The 22,291-nt window shown below is 39.0% G+C and overlaps 1 protein-coding gene across 1 annotated transcript in view; it reads right to left on the reverse strand.

The window, feature by feature from the left end:
• LOC122568285 (protein NDRG3) overlaps positions 1-22,291 on the reverse strand; it is a 107,857-nt gene that overhangs the window by 46,507 nt on the left and 39,059 nt on the right. The window contains exon 2 of the mRNA XM_043727862.1: positions 15,945-16,037. Coding sequence (XP_043583797.1) covers positions 15,945-16,037 — 93 coding nt within the window. The remainder of the gene's footprint in view (positions 1-15,944; positions 16,038-22,291) is intronic.

Genomic DNA, 22,291 nt, shown 5'->3' on the forward strand with positions numbered 1-22,291 from the left:
TACGCTTGACTGCAGTAGCAATTTGCGTCCTTCTGACTTCGATACAGACACGTGCAGATATTTGAGGAACCGATGTAGCGAGGTTATAAATTAAAATATTAAGTGGTGATATCGATTAATGTAATCGTACCCAGAGTTGTACACGTTTTACAAAAGTATCTTGAATATCAAATTGCAAAAGCCACGTACAATTTAATATGTTTCAAATTTTTATACGATGTGCGTGGTTCGCGTGAAATGTAACTAACAAATTTTGCATTTCTAGGATCTGCTCTGTTAAATTATATGTTATACAAGATATTTTTTAAGTGTACGTACTATTTGATCAAAATTTATGCGAAATTTACATTTCTCTTTAAATATATGTTTATAGAATTTTCAGTTTATTACGTATGTGTAGATTATCTTTTCAGACGGTTCCTCTGTCAACGGAAATATACATTTTCATGCAGCTAATACAGCGGAAGCAATAATTCTGATTTGAAATCGTACGGTTCTCGATAAATTCTAAATGAAACTCGAATTCCTTATCACATCCCCTGATAATGTTTTCAATCGCAATTTCAGTTTTCGAAACATGTAAGCTTTAGTGCTTGACCATTTCACGATGTGACTATATTTCTCCCACGATCGTACGTGCTGGTACTCGTGCAAACGCAGCGTTCGTTTTGCTCGCGCAAATATTACATTTCTAATTGGGATTACGTTCGGATGTGGACGGTGGTCCGTCGAAATATTAGAAAATAAACACGAAAAATAACAGTAGAGATAAAACACGACCGCGACGCTACCATTTGTATTCCTAATGGCGACGTAATTCTCCTTTGAAATACACGTACATATTATTACGTCCATTTTCTCATACGCATTCGTTTTCCTGGACAGTAGCGGGAATTTCGCTTTGTATCTCTTGACTTTTACATCCATCATCGCATATTTCTTCCGGCATATAGCCATGAAGCACGAAAAAGATGCACGAGCGACAATTAAATTATAACATTTAACTTTTATACCTCTTCCATCCTTATCCTTTGCAAGAGACGCACGATTCTTTAAAAAAATATATCCTGTACTTTTCTCTTTAATCAGGAGGAATTAGACGCGACAGTTTAAAGCCAGCCTAGATGAAATACTTTGAACGTTCCATGTCGACAGCTAAACTGATATTACCATTTGCAGACGTTTTTAATCAAAATTTAATTAAATAGCGTTATCGACGTACACTGAATTTGCACACTTCTTAAAATTCTTATTATTATTTAGTAAATGATCAACGCAGTCAGTTTCACGTATCAAAGTGTGTCAAAAGAATGTATTATAGAGATGTAATTGATCTCGACTGTACAATTATAATCAGCACAGAAAGACTTTTCAAGTATTAAACAGATAATGGCACAGTGTTTGCTTCACATTATGTTACAATGTATTTACATTGCATTAATCTACATGGTGCATACATTATAGTATTATAGTATAGAATGTCGTACATCATAAATTATATTATATACATTACCATAAATTCATCCCTTACGAAGTAGTTAGAAAACCTGCCTCAAAGTTAGAAAAACTAACGAACCACTATGTAGAATAACTGAATCGTTGTACCAGGTCTCCACGCGTCAGTACAGCCATTCAAACGAATTAGAGGAAAGCCACATGTGCCATGGAAAAAGATTCATAGCAGGTGCTAGCGATGCCAGGGCGGTAATTACGTGTATCCTTTTCCGCAAACATGGCCGTGCGCTCACGTCCGTGTAGTCCATTCGCGTTGGCCTATGTATTAACGCAAGCCTGAGGTAGTTGGGCACGAATGCGTCTGAAATTCATGAGCTTCAACACGGTGGTTCGTCCGACAAAGATGGAACGGGATCGCCGTGGATTTCTCAAGTTTAGGGATCGCGCAACGAAAACCCTTGGTGTACTCTAGCTACCATCTCCCTTCTCGTTCTTCCGCTTTCCCTGTATTCAACGCTATCGTGTCTGCCACCTAACACGCGGCAACTCTCATGACTAAGACCAGATCGTGACGAGGCCACTGCTGTGTACGTATTCGAGACCAGTGGCGAAACTAGACCTGGACCAAGAGGAAACGTAATCGCAAACGAGAGGCAAGCTTTGCACCAGAGAGAGAAAGAGAGAGAGAGAGAGAGAGAGAGAGGGAGAGAGAGGGTGGATCACACAGCCTCCAGACGGTAAGAAGTTTGTCACCGAGACTTGACAACGCCGTCGTCATGCTGGCTGCCCCTTCGAACCCTGCCATAGCTTTTGGAGTTCTGTTTTGGTTTGCGAGTGTACTTGGAGAGTTCCTCTTGTTGCCTTTGTTACGATAGCGTGAGAACTCGGCTCTTGAGACAGACCTAGGGAAATTATGGAGATTCTGTTGTCCCTTTCGCTTCATCTGGTTACCCTCGACCATCGTGCAGGCGGGAAAAACGGAATCGAAAAATGGCGATCTCGTTACCGAACCGATATGGATACTATGGAGTAGACGGGATGAAAGCAATGGAGGATGAGTTTTTTTCATTTTTGATCAAGAGACACACTCGTGAGCGATATTGGAGCAATGGATAATGGATTAGTATAATATTAAAATCAGGTTTACAGGTAGAAACAATGGGACGAATCTGTAGAAATCTCGTTTTACCTGATTTTATACCCCAGTTACGTGTACTTTCAACGTTACTGGACTTCCGTACTTTCGGTTGAGATGATCCAGTACGTTGGATATATTTACATAACCGTTCATTATCAGTTTAAATAGAAACCATTATCAAACTCCGTTATGAATTTTTCATTCGGTTTGCTGTTATTAAGCAAGCATATTAACGGATTGGAGGGATTTGCAGGATATTCTAAGAGCCTTTGCTAGAATTATGTTATATATGGTTATGTACTTCAAAGTCTGTCGAAATTACTAATTGAGGATACTAATATTTCCTTATGTACAATACTATGTACACTGCGCACTCACACACGGTTATAACCCCCAAACGGTACGAAGACAAATATCAAATAATAAAACTTTGTTATTTAATTGATCCCGGAAGCCGCGTCCTCGCGTCAACAAACTGTATTTCCAAATTTGATACAACAGATATAAATGGAACCCATTATTGATTGACTGTTTGACGAGCTATAATTAGAGAGGAGTCGATTTACGGGTCGGTTTATGTTCGCTTCATAAATTAAATTAAGTTTTTATAAGCGTCTGTAATACAGCAGGAAGGTTGAATTATATTATAGCAGAAGGCAGTTAATCGTGTGTTTTTGCGCTTTAATGGATTCCACGGAGCTCTGTTCGGCATTAAACACGAGTAAGCACTCGAATCCTGCTGCGACACGGATCACATCGCTCGAAACATGGAAATTTCTCTCTGAATAAAACTTTTTGTTAGTACGGTAATGTCAAACGTATCTATCTCTTCCACCCCCTGTCGTTTGTACGCGAGAACGAACTTAGCCGTTTACTCGTTCTATTAACGTGCTGGGAAGAGAAAGAGAGGGGGTGCAGTGGTTTCCACCACCCGTCACAGAAACAGTAAACTCTCGATTATCCATAGGTAAATTATACGCTTTGCGGATAGCCGCGAAACTTGTTGAAACCGCAATATTACGCATCTGTGTTCAACGTGACACAAAATAAATTATGTTCAAGTATTCGTAAGGCAGAGACCCTGATAATTATCGCTGCCGATCGAAGTTTGTTTCCTTACAAATAGCATTATCGTACAAAGTTTCTTCCTTTGATATTAGCTATATTCTCGCTACTGTTCACGCGATATTCGTGTTACTTCGAAGTTTGGAAGACGTTGCTTCTCGCGGCATGTCGCGGATGGTTTGATTCATGTTGTTCGATCCTCTAGAAATTTTTCTACTTATACTTACTATCGTTCACTAGTATTTACATCATACACTTTTTATTTTATTTAAAACGTTAAAGAATTGCAAGGATCAACATCTGTGATTTTTAACACGTATTCATCTTCTAACATATACGAACGATCTTCGTAAAGATTTGCATCGTATCTGATGATAATGGTGCTCCGACACTTGTGAACGGGAATATACATTTCCAGATTGATTTTAAATATTACCAGTATAATTATAATAGTCATGTCTCATCACGATGTCAATCAAATTTCTAAAAGTTTTGTACATTTTCGACCGATATACATACTACATATATGTAGCGGCACATGAGTCAATGGAAAACTCGAATCGGAAAAGACTCATAATATTGTTGTGCCTTGGAGTGCCAACGTTGTTTTGGTTTGCCAGGTTCAAAGGTAAACAAACTCCGTACAAAATATTATCGCCGTTCTTTGTAATCGTCAACCGGCGTTACACTTGAACTTTTTGTAATAACACCGGTCGATACAAATAGACGAACGTGCTCTCTAGGACAATCATTATAGCGAGTCATAGAGTCGAATAACGAGGGTATAGTCGAACAGTAGCATTGAGAGAGCGACGATTACGACCGGCGTACACTATGTCTGTACTTGTACTTGAAGTGATTTTAATATAACTGACAATTACAATCTTATCACTCGTCTCTTTAATAAACCAACACGTTTAATAATAATTCACTTTATATACAATATATGTTAAATCCAATATTGCTATCCTATTTTGCTGCACATCTTACGAATTTAATTTCAGTCACGTGTCAGGCATAGTATACTTAAAATTAATTTCACGATATTGCCCCTGTAGAGCGCAATATCACATCGGGGGCAGCATACCAAAATACTTTTTAATAAATCTGGTATCTATGTGATTTTTGACATATTTCGGACGCGATCAAACTGACATATCGTAACAATTTCCACTGACTAAGCGTATTCTCGAGATTTATAAGACGCATATCCAAAAGTCATTTTCAAAGGAAGAGAGGGAAGAGATTTGAAGTCGTTTCGATGAGGGATAAAGGGATTCTATACTGTGCGCGAGAAGACCTCTACAAAACGTTGACGAGATGGATAGGGACGCGTCAATCGCGTCACTTTCAGCCAACCGAAAATAGAAAAGCGACTCAGATATGAGAACTTTTAAAGTATCGGACGTTTAGGATAAACTGCCGAAAAATTGAACACCAAGGGTAAAAGATAGGCCCTTGTTGCAAACCGTTACCACGAAACTTATTCCGTTTTATGTTTATGGGATGGAACGGATTTGTTGCAATTAATAACTTTCGCATATCACAAGATTGATTTCACTTCGAGACTAATTTCCACAATGGAAAAGCATACACAATGTTATACACGTTGCCAAAAATTGAAGTGCACACATTGCGAAGATATTCCTATCTCGATGTGTATGTAAGTACTTGCCTGGAGTTGCTGATCTTTGAATATTGAAATATTCTGTATTTAAAAATATAATAAGTATCGGTAGATGATCAGAAACATAATATTTACTATCCTTCGATAGTAAATATAATCCTATATAAAAAATACGGACTTTTAATCTTTTTGTAAGAAATAAATATCAGTATTTCATAGTTTCTTCGTGTTTCACTTAGGTTGCGCTGTTCACGCTGCTATTAAAATATAACTTCAACTTTTCTTCACTGGAAAGATCTGCACTTCGAGTATCCAGGTATATTTTAACTTACTATCTTGTTCCCCTTTTGAAATCTTCCTATCGAAATGCACGAAATGCAAGAGATTCCTCGAGTTTCAAACCTAGAAGATCGATAGTTTAGATTTTCAAGTTTTCAATTTTATATTCTCTTATATTCTTTAATACATCTTAAATAGTAATTTCTTAGATTGAAGCGCGTTTGCATTAAACCAAGTACAAGACATTTTCCACTTTTCAGATGTAAAAACTCGACAGTTGAAACATTCGAGTTTAAAATTCGATACCTTCGACAAGTAATAATTTCCTAAGTGGTCTAATTTCGTATAACGATAACTATTCCTTTATACTAGTTTAGCCAGCTGTCGACGAAAATCGTGATGTCTTAATAATTGGAACTAAGAATGTGTCGGCTGCGAGAGATGTAACTTGCCGGTAATTAGTCCGTCCTTGGTAACCGCAAATGGGAACGGAGACAATTCAACTTAACCCGGTGTTGTAATTAATAAGGATATCCAGTCAGGGTTGGGTGTGCTGTTTCTGTGCAAGTGTCCTCGGGGCCAGATCGAATTGTCTCCTACCAAGCGGAAGCACGTCGGTGCACTTGTAGATTTCTCGGCTGTGTTAGTTGCCACGGAGATCACGCAGGTACCATGCCGGGCTCAACTTAGATCAAGTTATAATCGCGTCAGATATTTGGCCGGCTAACATATAATTTTCCATCCCCTACCAATTTTCTCCTCTCTGTCGGCTTCTGGCCAGATTTCCACGGCAACCATCTATCACCGAACGAACCACGTAGATTGTTTCGTTTATATCTCGTTTCTATGTCAACGCCACCTGCGACGACCCTTTCCCGCTTGCTTCCATCTTTACTTAGGAAATATCTGCTTCGTTGAACGTGCTTCATATTATTTTTCATTCTCCAGCTTCGTTCTGTTTATTCGAATTACTCGAATTCAAGTTATTCGTATCAGGAAACCTGATCTCACCAAGAAACGATTTTTCAACGAAGATTTAACATTAATTTGTGACACTTGTAGTTGCTGATTTATCGCCAAATACATCTTTTTGAACTGCCTTAAATACAGATAGTCTCGTTCTAAAATCCAAGTTAGGAAAACTGTAGATGGAAATTTTTCAAAAATTTTCTCTTCGCTGAAAGAGACGATGAAAGACGATGAAAAAAGGAAGAGAAATTGATCGATATTTCATTGAAAATTATATTCGAGCGACTGCATTATCGCGACTACTTTGTGGTTTACAAGCCTCTTTGAAGCACTTATTTATCTTTGTGAGGATATAATTTAATAACAAAATCACGGATAACTACCAGTATATCAGAATAAAGTTGTTGATCCTGCTCGGTTTTGCTAGAGAAACTGGTAGACTCTATCGGGTAGAATCTAGTTCTCTATTAACTGGTATTGAGCGGCAGATTAATCGGCTCTAAAATCGGTCTTGTCGATCGAACAATTTTCCGAGCGTGGGAAGCGTTTTTACCGGACGGTGTGCATATTTTGTTCGCTCGTTATCTCGCATCGCCATATTTTTCCGGAGACGCGGCTATGGAAATAACACGCGTGAAATTCATTGCGGCCGGCGCACAAATTACCGGAATTTATTATGACACGTATGGGAGTTTCGGGAGTGTATTAGCCGCGCGAGGCATCGTATTAAACGAATGTAACAAAATTACCGTAATAGGATAAGGTAAAAACAGCATTCTTAACCTCGTCACGCGTTATTTACATTTCATCGTACTACATCAACGTTTCGTATCGATCGAGTAATCAAATCCTCGAATAATTATTCTCCCTGCGGATATCGACTCTTCTGTAAAAACCGATATACTTCAACATCAGATGTCAGGAAGATGTTTGACGTAAATTGAAACGAGGAACCGTGCATACCAATACCAAGAGTGATCTCACATTCTATTCAAACTGGAGATATCTTTCAACGTTAGGAAATTTACAATCGAGTGGAAAACGACCGATAGAACGCAACACAGGTAGCCATTTTTCTAGCCCGATATTAAAAGTCAATAACAAAGAGGAAGCGAAAAAAAGAAAAAAAAAAAAAAAAATAGAAGCAGAAAGCAAGATACATTCAGCCATTAGCTTATGTATTGCAGAGGATGCGCTCGCAGTTTGGGTCGGCCGCAAATTCGCGTTCCAGATGAAATTTTCAACGCGGCCGAATCGGCTCGTACATAAAGTAACCCTTGCTAATGTCTCTATCCACGGAGGGCCAACACGTGCAACGTATCCACCGGTAGACGGCGAGTAAACCGAATTCATTCGTGGTTTCGACCGGCTACTACTTTACGCTGAAGAGGTCAAGTACCGTCGGCTTTACACGAATCAATGTGGCAGTACCATAAATACCGATCCCTTTACGTACGACTGGAGGTTCGATGCAATGAGCACGAGAGTAGCTGCCGGCCGCTGGCACCGGTCCACGGGGTGCACTTCTGCAGGATCCTCCAACCCTTCTCTTCCCTTCATCCCTCTGCCCACATGCCTAGCGTTGCTCGCTTTCGCGCTTCTATCTCCAACACACGACCAACTCGAAGTCTTTATTGCGGTCTTGCGATCGCCGCATTTTACGAGCACGCGGTCCGTTTACTAGCCACCACGCTAAGCGAGTAAACGCGGGCGTAGTTGGTTCCATGGCTGTTCTGCGCGTAGGCGGATGCAAGCGGCAGCGAGCTTACATCAGGCGGAAAATAAGCCGACGATACTGCGGAAGTACGAGGCGAGGAAAGCAAAGGGAGTAAAAAAGAAGGTAAAAGAAATTCGATGGATAACGCGAGGCCATAAACATCGAAATATATGTACACGGAAACGCTTAGTTGATTTACCGCGGCCCGAGGTAACGCGGCTACCAGCCGACTAAAGTAAAACGTGACCGTCTTACGAATAAATGGAGGCGTTCCGCGCGAGGAGCTACGGTGGAAAACGCATTTTCTATCTTGGCTATGGTGCGCGTGTTTTTCGGATCTGGATAGGGCATATAAGAAAGTCGCGATTAACGTGTTGTATGAAGCGAACGCAATCTCGTTACACCGGCAACGGAAAGTTACGTTTGTCTAAGGGGAAATCTATCTTTTCTTACTGCCGGAGCTAACTATAAGGAGTACGGCGAAACAATTATATATTTTGTACAGGAATGAAATTCAGTACGCGTTGAAACTGAAATGTTTATTTGCCGGCAAAACGGAGGAAAATATTGAAAATAAGAGATAGTTTGGAACATGGTCGGGGCTTTCTGTATATCTTTTCATTCCGTTGAATCTTGTGCTTTATGCGGTAAAAACAGGGAATGAAAGCGACGCGAAGACTTAAGAAAATAAAGCTGTCTCGGTTCTTCGAGTTGAAATCATAACGAAGCGTGTAAAAGTCCGTGGCTTGGAACTTCTTTCTGTCTTTACGCGGGTATATCTGCAGCTGGTTAGATAGTTGAGAGGAACAACCTTGTTGGCGGTTAATACGTGAAATTACGTTTTCTCGTGCAGGGAACACAGGCTAACAGCGTTTTCTACTCTCCCCTTCTCCCTGGTCCGGCTTTCCTTTTGCCACGGAACTTCGATCGTGAAACCGCCCTAACAACATTCGAGAATTTTACCCGTGAAATATGCAGATTTAACCAGCAGACGGAAATGCTACTGGAAATATTATAAACTTCAATTTCTTCGTACACAGTAAAGATGTTAGAACGAAATAAAAGCTTTTCGACTGTTAGTCACTGGATTACTTTCCATTAGATTCTAGTCCGATATGACGCATCATTTTTTATAGCACATGGCGATAGGCTATCGCCCACCATGAATATAAAAACGAAAATGCTAATAACTAAATCTGAACACGTACACAAGTCAAAAATATTTAAACATCGATTCGTTTTTGATACACAAATGAAAAATGTAAGTCACGTTTCTCCGATTTTGATTTTCATTTAAAACATTTGATATACTGTCAATTAATTTCACATAGAAACTATCTCAATCCGCCATTAATTTGTACGCGATGTTACAAATTTGTATTATATTGTTACTAGAATTTGATTAAACTATCCGTTATGACCGGTAATGTAAATTCATATTGTCAAAGAAAAAGAAAGAGAGCGAAAAATTGATACGTATGTGGTGCAAAGAAAGGTCAGAGGGTAGGCGAATCCGCTATAAAATGAAAAAATCTCGTACACGGAAAGGACATTACGGTAAAAGAAAAAAAAAGGAGCTGGTGACGTAAAAAAAAAATTTGATCCCAAACGATGTATTATTAAGTTAACATCTCGACAGTGTCGACTCGAGTACGCACTGTTAGACGTCTGCGAATTTATCTTTTCCACCTAATTATGCGGTCGTTCGGAAATTTCCATTTCTCCCTTCCAGCTTTCACATTTTTTTGTCTTATTCGTCGCTGAGGAGCTTATAAATCCTTCTCGTCACGGATACGAGTTTGGAGTGGGCGGCGAGCGTTAAAAATGTAATAGGCCCGTGCGAGGCTTCATTAAATATTTGAAGATGAACCTTTAAGAGTCTCGACGACCGGCACTACTCACGATTTTCCAGAACGTTCGTCGAGTTCGTTCGTTGCATAACCGCGTGCATAAAATGGCATTCGCTATACGTTTAACGCCAACGTGACCGGACTCCACGTTAAACACATCGCCAGCAATCTAATCTATTATCTCGTCGCTCGTTTACGAGCCTTGCCACCGACGCGACGCCTTAACGTCCCAGGAATTCCTCGCAATTGTCACTCTTCCCGCACAGGGCTTTTTTCACCTCTGTCCTGAATGAAAACACGCGTTTGATGCTTACGCGATGAAAATTACGTTGGAATAGTTAACGGAATATTTATAAATTGCGAGAATAACTGTTATTTATTAATAATTTAGTAAGCGTAATTTAGTAGCTAGTGTGTATTTTATTTCCGAGGATCATTCTGTTAACTAGTACCTCGCGTGAACGTGAAAGTCATAGTAAGATGAAGAACAGAAGGCACGTTTAGCGAGATATTCAAAATTAGAAGATTAGAACTGGAAGATTGGAATAACGTCAATGAAATTTACACGTTTCACGTGGTTGAGGCGTGCTTTCTTGCGTAATTGCAATGAAAAGCTTTGAAACTTGTACAACGCACGGGAAATCTACATCATTTTCCAGAGCAATTACACGTACTTAATTATCTTGTACGGTTTCCTTCACGTTGGAAATACGAGCTCGTAATTCATCGCGAAACCTACGTTAAACACGTTTCATTTAAACTCTGCTGTTTTGTAAATATCTGCTATATGATCGTATAAAGTGTTTCTTTCAAATTCGTTTACGTACGAAGAATTTTACATACACACGCTGGGTTAGCGATAAACAGAGGAAACAATGACGGGACGCAAATTAACTTTCAGAATCGAGTATAGTAGAACTGTATTTATTTGAACGAAATTTTAGTTAATTAACCTGATTAACTGCACTTTTGCTGCGTCAATTCACTTATCTGAACGCGAGCCCGTATTATGTAAACGAAAAATGGTACGTTTCTGTTACATAAACTCCAATTATTGTATATAAATTGTTTGTACCTTGACAAGATCGGATAAATGGAGTTGTACTGTAACATCCATTGGGTATATCCCAGTGTGAACTCATTCGATATGTTATCGTTGACATTTTCGTCAACGTTCGTATTCGAGTGTATGTTCCAGGGCTTTAATGTTTTTCATAAATACTTAAAACAACAGAGTGGAAAGGAGCAAGGGAAAGAAAGGTTGGTGTAAAAAGGGCGCAGCTGGGGATCCGTCTCGGCAATAGTCGTTTCTGTGATGAACTAATACATAAGTAAAACCCTTCTCTAAGTTCGTAAACTCCCAAATACATTCGTGCGTCTCTCGCCCATTGCCACACAGACGAGAAACTTCCTTCTGCCTCGTTCTCCTGTTTTCTTTGCCTCGATCTTCAATTCCCTTCTCATTCTCCCCCTTTGTCTCGTTCCGGGAATTCTTGAATTCTCCGGCTGTAATTTTTTACTTAAATAATAGCAATTGAAGATAACAAGTGAAACAGGTTGTAAATATCAATATATATTATTGAAACAGTATCTTAGGAATTTCTCTTCTATTCTTCCTCTGTGGACACGTACCGCTGTTTTTAAATTTTCTGTGGACCGCTATTTTTAAATAAACACTACCATTTTAAGGGCAGAAGCTACGAATAAGATTTGAACTGTTCGAAGAAGTTTAATCGAATATTATTCCATCGTACGAAAACAGCTAAACGGCATACAAGTTGAAAAGTCAACAAAAATAGAGTTTAAAAATTACGTTTTCTCTGTGTGGTCTTCCTGTAGAGGATAAGCATTTTAAACGGTGGAGCATAAGATAACAGAGAATGGTGCCAAAATTCTTTGTAAAATGTGAGAGAGGCGGATCTGTGTCTGACGTATGCAAATGTATAGCAGTAAATTTGAGAGAATGCGTGTATAGATATATCTTCCGGTGTGTAAAGCTATGATACGGTACTATAAAGGTACTACGATATGACATTACAAAGTATATTAACGGTGGATTATACGGAGTGTACAAGAACTTGGCTGTAACTAAAGATAGTGCATCCTGGTTTTGTATTACAGTTTTGTAAATACGAGCACCTGTGAATCGAGAACACATACAATTATCGTACACACAAGCCGGATACACGGATCGTGACACATATTAGCTGCTTTGGTAAAATTAGTTCGCGGTTCTTGCTCATTTTATTTCCTCCCCTACCTTTAAATGTCCCTCGGTATCGAATTCAATGTAATTTATTTAATTCTAGAATTCTATTTGATCGACCAATCAATGGCGTTCATTATTCTACCTGTATTTTCGACTAACGTAATATCGGGATTCAACAACGTGATTTAGTCGAACAAAATTATCAAAAGCAGTCGTTTGAAGCGAAACATCGTTGTGGTCAGTCAGTACACTCCAAAGCATTGCTTGTAACCAGAGAACTGTAATCATATTACGTGCCATAAACCATTACGATTAAGTTTTACGATCGTACTTACGATATAAAATTTATTAAAAAAAAAAAAAAAAAAAACAGTTCAACTATGCAACAAAAAAGCAATAAATTACAAACACTCGTTTGGAACTTCTTTCGCATCTTTTAGATAGCCTTGTCAGTTTTAAGATTTTGTTAAACGATCGCTAATCGATTTCTCTATAAAGTTAATTTCCTCCAATTATTCGAAATTCCTTGGAATCTAACGGATCGGGGATTAAAACTCGAGGACAATAGCATCGTCGTCGCAATCGCTGAAGTCGCAAGCGAGGCTCTTAAATCCGAAGACTCGCAAAGAACTGGGGTCAACCGAAGCGAAAGAACCAATTACAACGAATTACAAACGACCTGTGCTTCCTTTTTCGTCGGCGTTGTTCGAAACAAGATGGTATCGGCTGGTTCTGCCAATCGATACCTCTCGTGCGGCCGATTCAATCGTCCGTGATTGTTGCCCTGCATTCTCGGACTCCAACTAAATCTCATTCTCGACCACGGTTCTTCGTCCATTCTGTCCATAATCCTTCCCTTTCTTTGTTGTTTTCCTTCGTTTTCGTCCCCCCGGGCATCAAACGATGATTACATGCCGAGACTAGAGGGTCAGAAATCGGGTCACGTTCCAAAATCCTCTAACTCGACCATAGCATCGCCTGGTAAAATATCTTCGTGGAAGATGGGGCGATCGTTTTGATCACAGAATCAAAGATCACGGGCAGAACGAAAATTGATATGCTGCCTCACATTCAAACTAAATTCTTCTTTTGCTTGAACGAAGATTGTTCGTTGCTTTGCTTTCAGGGTACTTTGCATTGCTGATCGAATTTCTTGTAAGTTGGAATCGATTGAATGACTTGAAATTAGAATGATTTTTGGAAAAACAGAGATAAAGAGAGACGAATATTTAATTACGAACAGTTGTTGATAGACCGTAGACGTTTACGTGATTATTTCACATTTTTATTAATACGAGTGAAGAAATATGACAGAGAGTTAATTCACTAATAATATTTTAATTTAGTTTGATTCGCTTAAGCCACTGCTGTGAATACTTTTGAAATATTTAATACATACGTATATCTTTGTATGTAATCTATATATTCTTGTAATTTAAATAATTTAAATTTCTTACAAATGCGTAAAAATAGTTATAATTGTCAAATTGTTAGTCGATGATTGCGACAGTTAAAGGCAATATATGTGACGTATATGAAAGGAATTTGTTTTCATGTACTAGTATCGTTCTAGCGTTCTATTATTTGATTCAATTTCGAAGTTCTTAGAATCTTTATCGACAAAAAATGTATTAAGTTTCTTCGTTAGTTCAACGTACTACGTATATATACAACATATGGTAGTCAAAAAAAGGGAAATTTCTCCGCGTGATCCTTCGATTGGATGGCTAGGGACTGTAGGTAAAATCGTTTAGAAAGAATTTCCTTAAGGACCGACACATTAAGGGAATTTCTACCCGAGGCTTCAGGAGACATATACGAAAATGTATCCGAATTCCTGGAGATCTTCGGATCCTTTTAGGATTCTTAGGTACCCTCTCTCGCATAGCACGTACTACGCTTTGCACTTTTCATCGAAACGCGCCGGAATATCGAGGTTTAAGCCGATTTCTGATCTCCTACGCGAAGCTCTGCCTGCTTGGATCAGCTTTATCCGCTTCTATTCGAAGATGTCCACACGTTGAACTTTGCACGACTATCTTTTCTTCTCCGACATCTGTGATAGTAACGGTTGGATAAAGTTTCAACGTATTTCTCGCCCAAGTTTCGACTTATATCGTTTAACGATTATTTGCAGCCTTAGCTGCAAAATTAAATTTCGTCCTTCTCTTCCGGGATACTTCGTTGATTAAACTTAGAGAAAGACGAATAGAATAGAATTGTCTGCAATATTATACGCTATTCTTTCTTACTTTCTTTGCCAAACGATAGATTTTCATTAATAAAAGGATATGAACGTTTATGGAAAATTCAAATGTATGTAAAAATATGTAAAACGCGGAATGCAATATGTAAAGATATACCATGGATACAAAGTGAAGCACTTGTTATAGGTTACGTGCAGCGTGCGAGACAGATCTTCATTTAAATACTATTAGTTGCGTTAATAAAAATATAAATCTGCGTAAACATCCGCAGTCTGTCGGCGATTTTATCGTTACGTTACGTCGATCGAGATTTCCGTGATCGTTTCATCACATCTATAGAAATAATTTTAAATTTACAAAATCCTTTTCTAAACGAATCTCTCTCTCTCTCTCTCTGTGTAATTTACTTATTCAGTATCGAAATTGCCGAATTATTGATATGTAAAATTTAATAACCGAATATATTTGAAGCAAAATATTGCCTTTTACTTTCTTCTGCGAATCCATATTGGCAGAATCGATCGATTTATCGTCCTCAGCCATTCATTCGTACTCCGTTAGAAGTATTCGTAATAGATGGGAATTATCAGAATTTTATATCGTACCAAATGCTTTATATCGCATCGGAACGAAAATGGGATGGGAATTAAATTGGTTTAAGAAAGAATAGTCGATAAGAAGCGGCGAGAATTGCTGCGAGCAGAGTTTTCGCTCGGCTCGGTGAAGTGGGAAAATTTGCGAAGTGATTCGACCAAGTGAATTCCGGAATAAAACGGATGATCGGGACGCTTTGATTCTATCGCACCGTCGTTAAGAAAGACACTACGGGGGTGGCTAAGGATCGAACCGTACAAGTTCTTTGATAAATCTGTGGCCCCGAAGAATCGAAGGGGACCAAGAGCATACGGATTTGCGAGGACACATTCGCTTTTATAGGGTTACTAAAATTTCACGAGCATTCCCTTTTCCTTTATCTACTAGTTCCAGTTCAGAAATATCAGTAGACATTGGAAGCACCGAAACTAGACTAACTTTGGCTGGCTTTCGAACGATTAAGAGATTATGAATTTTGTCGATTAAAAATTGTATTAAAATAGAGAAATTGTTTCAAGATACTAAATACAATGACGATATTCTTGACGGCAAATTTAAGTATTTTCATTTGCTTCGTTTGAATCAAAAATAGTAAAACAATTTCTATCTCCATGGTTTTATGTTCGCAACAGATCATAAAACATTGTGAAACTGTTTAAACGTAGCGTACTGTTATATTACGCGCAAATTGTACGATTTATAAATTACATAAAAATTATAAATCTTATAAATATTAGTGGAAATCGAGTTGAGTATAGAGTATAGAGTCGATCGATAGTGAAATATGAACATCAATTTCGCTTTAAAAGCGTAACAAAAGTTTTGCTAACTCACCGTCCATGTTCCACGGAAAAATCCATTTTACTCGCTCCATCGGAGGGCATTCCCATGTTCGTGGTGTTCTCATGTTTGATTTGACGGTGAATTCTGGAAAACATAACGCAAGCAAATTATGTAAGTTTAATGTGGCGGCGTCTCCGGAGATCGGAACTATGAAGGAGATCGTGTCCTGAATTTCGCGTTCACCACTTCCGTATTCTCCGCAGGGAAACGAAACCATTCGATACATATTGTACGGAGTGTCACGTACCTTTTCCAGTTACTCCCGCATTTTAGATTCAAAGAGACCGTTTTCGTCTTCGATACGACTTTAGCGTGCGACGCGTGTAGTTTCGTTGAATTCCTCTGGTTTCTTCCCTCGGTTAAATCGAAACGCGTACACGTTCTTTTTTTCAGATTTTTCCGACGACAAGTAACAAACAACGAGTAACAAATATTCCCACGTTCGCTCGTTTCAATTGTTCTCGACGAACGTCCGTGACAGAGCGGTTAAAAAAAAGTTTCGCCTGGTCGAAGAATTGCCTAAATGCTTAGACAACGGGCATAACTTTACCCGTGGACTGTCGCGTGCAAACAGCACCCAAATACCTGTTGCAGCGTGGAAAATTTGCGGCGTAGTCCTTGTCAACGTTAACTCGTATCGTTCTCGACTCTTTTCAAACGTCACGGGTCCTTCCGCGCGGACTGCGAACGTCCGAAACGACAGTTTGATTGTTACAGCGATTTTGAAACCAGTACCGATAATAACTCTCGAATAAATCCAGACCGCGACATTCGTGGATTGGAATATCCATACAACCGCTTTTATTTAGCAGCTGTTACTTAATCGTTACGGATTATTTAACGAGTGTATAAGCAAGTTCGAAATTTACGCTTCGTCCGGATCGGTCGAGTTACCGGAATTCAAGCAATCTAAATTGTAAGTAACTTGAGATCTCATAAACAGCGTGAAATTGACAGTCATTCGATCATCCGTCATCTTACAAATGAATAATTTAAAAAATCTTGCCCATATGAATCTGTTAGTTTACGTGGCTCGTGTCAAACAATGTTGAGGTCTCCTCAACTATTCTTTTACTTCAGAGGAATTGGCTGCTTAAACCAACTTTGTGAAAATGTATTTAAGACAGTTAACACGTGACATGTTAATCTCGATAACACTTACTATTCTACATAAATTTATAGATACTATTTCCCAGGCTGGAGATTACAAAATCGACAGTTTTATAATACTTGCACTATTTTTATACATAATATATGATCAATCGCATGGCGTTCCTTGCCGGTACAAATGGCAAGTTTAATATCCGTTAAACCAACCATAATTAATCAAGTATATCAAGTGTCGTCGCATACACGTACCACTTGATCATCCGTGTAATTCTGCTCATACCAGACTAGCTGATCGAGCTGACGAGTCTCTGCTCCACATCGACATTCCCTTAAGCCAGAATACGTATATCCTAACCGGGTTAATTCTCGACAAAATCGACACGCTTTTGTCTGCTTTCATGTTCCGTTGATAATCTCTCTGGCTTCTGGAGACGTTCTCCGACGTAATTACGCTTCAGACGAGCTGATCCCTCTCAATAGAAACGGCTGGTGAGAAGCCGAGAACAGAGCCTTTGAGTCATTATTTCCGCCGACGTCTGTTCGGTCCGATTCGACGTCGATTCTGTTTCTTGTCAATTCAGTTTGCCTATTCTTCGCGTATAAATACGAACGGCCGTGCGCGGACTCGTGCAACGAAACGCGATAATTTGTCGGATACGCCCTCGTATACCTGTCTCTCGCAGCTCTGCTTCCTTGAATATGGCGAACGTTCATGCGTTTATAACCGCCACGTTACAAAACTGCAACCCCGTGCACCCCTAATAAGCGTACGCGGACATTGAATGGATTATAACGTTAGCGTTTGCGGTCACGTGGATTTTCGTTTTAATCGCCTGCTCGTTAGAGGATGCACGAAGCGTCCGCTTGTTGCTTTTGTTGTTTGTACGCTTCGACCATTATATTAACGTTATTTTGTGTCTAGGTAGATTATAGGCGAGAAGAATAGCATTAATAAGTTAGATTTAATTTGCTGTTGAACGTGATATGCTGGTAAATATACTTTTATTTATACAAAGAGATATGAATTTTTTGAACGGAACGGGAGAGGACTAAACAAGGGGAAGATATATTATATACGTTGTTGTTGAATATAATTTTGTATCATTACGTCGTAATCGGTTTTATGTAAACTGATGTGAATAATAATTTTCGGGACATGTGTACGTATCATCGTCTGTTGAAATATTATGTTACACAGTGCTTAACGAGCACTGTAAATTGTTCCTCTCGTATTTCGAATAATTTATTATTTACAATTTATCGTTAATTTTAAACGAACCAATTTAAATACTCTTTATCGCTTCGAACGTTTGTATTAGATACTTTCGAATACAATTATTCCAGATCGTTACGAAAGCACGAGGAAATTTGATAATTACACATGCTGCCCTCGCTTTAACATGCGTTTAATGCCATTATTATCGCAATTAGTATTCTGTATTAATATTGAAGAACATTTATCACGCGTTATAACGTAGTGTACAGGATTTCATCAATTATTATCCTGTTTCAGCATTCTATCGAGCGATCCCTTCTACTAGATTTCATATTTAAACGAAAGGAAATGCTTCTCTCTTAATATTAAACTTACATCACAATTCATTATCGCTTAATATCGTTTCGATATGTAAACGTCGATCGATGAAATAACTCACACTATGAAAGGACTTGACGAGACAAGATTCGTACAAAGTTTGCGAGATTTTCGATCCGGGCTGGAAACAGTGATGTAATTGGTTAACTCGATTTAATCGCAGTAATTGCGAGAACCGTGTGCGGCGAAAGGGACGACGAACAGGTACGTTGAAGCATCGAAGGAAATCCTCTCGCTAAAGTCCCGTGGTCGTGTAAAATCAGGGGGATTCCGGTTCATTTGTCTTTGCGGAAACTCTTCGTAACGACCTTGAAGAAATATCAAACTCTAGGGACTCGTCTTTCCAATCTTTGCCCTTGCCCTTCGAAGTTCGCCCGACTAAATTAGAATGTCGATAAGTCGTACTTTGTAGAATTTCGCGGTGCGTGTCGCTGTCAGGGAAGTGAAATAAATTAACTTAGAAACACTCGTCAAGTTCCATTAACGCATAGAATGCCACATGTATCTTTTCCCGTAGAATTATCTATCGGTCCGCCTTATACGTCTAAGAATTAGTATCGAAATCGAAGCGTAAGTATACAAGAAATAATAACCACGAGGTACAACAATGAGAAGATAGAAGATAGAAAATCAGAAGTAGCTGGTATTTGTTTGATCGAGCAAGAATCTGGCAACGTCTAATGGCTACGTCTCTCGTTGTGACAAGGTAGTGGAACAGGGAACAGAGGAACGGTGACCCCTTATTAAGGGTTCCTTTGTCGGTGATTCCAGCTTATGGCGGTTGGTCTTTGCATTTCGGGACGAAAAGTTTAACGATATTCATACAAAGAGGGAGATGATATGGCGGTCGGTGTGGTCCGGAGGCGTGGGATCTGCAAATGAGCACTTCTTCCGCGCAATTCCGGCAGCCGGTGTTATTTTACTGGCTCGAGAGCGAAATAAAAGGAAAAGAAAGCCCGGCGAAGTGATGGAGATGTTAAGGCAAATATCCTCTCCTTCGACCTTTCTGTTTCGCCCCGGTCGCATACTGAGTTTGTTGAGATGCGACGAACCGTGAAAGACGCTCGTCTTATCTTCAAGTCGTGCGCGAGATACTTCGTCCACCCGTCTTCTTCTCGCCTTCTATTTTATCCTTGTTCCCCGAGTCCTTTACCACCCTTATCCCAGACTCCCTTTCGTCTTACCTCGCCTATTTCCCCGTTACTCGATAGTCCGGTTTACTCTCGCGGTTTCCACACGGTCGAAAGTGTAGGTGTTCAAGCCTGTTCGTTTGCGTTCATCCTTGCATTATCCTTTGTGAACCGGGATTGGACGCGCAGCCATCCCCTCTTTCCTTTGTTACACTTTGATCATTATCTTTGGTGCGAGCTTCGCTTGATATTATAGGTGTGAGAAGTTAATACGCAATTAACACGTTCACAATCCGAGGAAAATGCAATTCGCCCTAATACACGTGAGAAGCAATATACGTAGATAACTCGTCGTATAAACCGGTATAATAATTGCGAATATTCAACGATATTTACGAAAGAATATATTATATGTATTTATATACTCGTGTCGTTTGCGTTAAAATGAATAAAAATTGAAAACATTGCAGAAGCAGCCGGTATTTACATATCTTTAAATGAAGTATGAAACGTGCAATCGATTCAAGATATTTCCTGTAAAAATAAGAAATAATTATACCAGTAGATGGTGAAGAAGTTCTGTTTGATAGTATAATTTGAGCATGACACGAGAAGGTGTGAAACGACGCGCAATTATCATGAAACAGCAAAGTTCCTTTTATTTCACGGGAAACGCTTGAAACGAGCGAATGTGTTAAGCGATAATTGACTGATTCGCTTAACTACAAATCAGCGGCGCATTGCGTTTAATTAATGAGCCGCGCCCGCTCGATGCACGCGTTGATTTCTGAGTTTACGTGTAAACGCTCGTTTAAATAATTGCTGTGATTGATAAAGCGTTCGCGTTTAACGTTCGCTACCCGGTACACTTCGTTGCTTAAAAAATACTGCCTTTAAATATCGCAGCTGAGCCGGTTTCAAGGAATTTAACTGTTGGCAGGTAAACGTATTTTTTCACACTTCGTAAACAAACTGGGTCAGCTGTAAACCAAATTCTTTTCCTGTTCTAGGCTTTCAAAAAATCTGTAAAAATCCTAGAATATTCGGTTCTAACAAACGTTTGAAACTCTTTGAATAGAAATAGAAATTCAAGGAAAAGAAATCAGGGGTTGTGCTCGAATTATCAACGACCCAGTTTATCAACGAACAGTGCAACGTGGAAATACCGTATTTCATTGGAAATAAAACGTACAGAAGTTACAAGTTATTTTTGCAAAGTCTCTGCGTAATATTTTACTGTCTTTATGACGATACGTATATGGGAAATTTGATTAATTTCCACTTCCGATACATGTCGGAAGATAATTTCAAAGTAAGTAAAAAGGTTTACGTATGTATGTTGAAGAAAAGATTCCAAGTAACAAGATTATTTCTTCTGAGACGAATTCGGTGTTTCTATATCATTTGGAACGTGCAATAATAACTCGTGCAGTTACAGTAATTGATATAAATGTCTGAAACAGTCAATGTACGTTTCTAGACAGTTTTAATATTGCATTAAATTGCGATATATCGACCGATAATTCGAGATAAATCAATGTCTCGCGTTGATTCGATTCGCTTCAATCCGCGAGCATTCGATGTAGATTTTCATTTCTTTTCCTTTTAATCCAGTTGAATGGATTCCTCTCCCGCGAGTTCGATGTTCTTCCACTTCTTTGCCGTGAGATCTCAGCGGGAGAGCCCGCGTGTAGCACAGAGAGCGACTGAAGTCTGATTACTATTTGCAAGCAGTTTGCGTCAGAACGGATCTTCAGTTTTAATGCCGTCACTAATGGATGCTAAAATGAATATAAACATTGCCGCTGATCCGCTTTAGAGATTTCTCGACGGTCCTTGCCGCTTGAGAGTTTCCTGCGTTCCAAACAACTTTGCTTTCTCGAATGAAAGGTACCTAAGTACCTTAAGCACGTAGTCGACAGTCAGCGTTCGCTATTGTCAGTGGAAGACTTCTTTCGATTTAGATTTTACTCGGAGGAAATTTATCGAACATGTTAAACTTCATGGGTTCCATTTGTAATTTTGTAATTTTTCGGGTTTCCTTCCCGAAATATTTCAATTCGCTGCATTAAAAACATTTTTCAAATCTGCCTGGTCGGAACAAAGCGCAACGCGTTAATAAACACGATCGAAACCCGAACAACCACAAATGCGTAAATGTAATCACCGTGAAAGTTTAAAATCTGAAATTTATGGGTTTCAAAACCTGTAGGATATATTATTTATCAAAATTATAATTATTCTACCTAAAATTTATCGAATGGTTCGTTAAATCAATTAAAAAGAATATTTTATTTATTTTCCTGGAAAGGAATCGTTTGCAATTCGTTTACAAAGTATCGCTCTCTGAAATTTAATATAAATCGATATAAATGGATAGAAATTTAGTTCGATGAATTCTGAAGTTCAAATTGTTCGAACGTAACACCAACTTCTAAGTGCTAACGATTGTGGTACACGAGCGTTATAAACAACTGCGTCGTGTAATGCGCTTTTTGTTCGGG

The sequence above is a fragment of the Bombus pyrosoma genome, linkage group LG6, assembly GCF_014825855.1.
Source record: "Bombus pyrosoma isolate SC7728 linkage group LG6, ASM1482585v1, whole genome shotgun sequence".
NCBI lineage: Eukaryota > Metazoa > Arthropoda > Insecta > Hymenoptera > Apidae > Bombus > Bombus pyrosoma.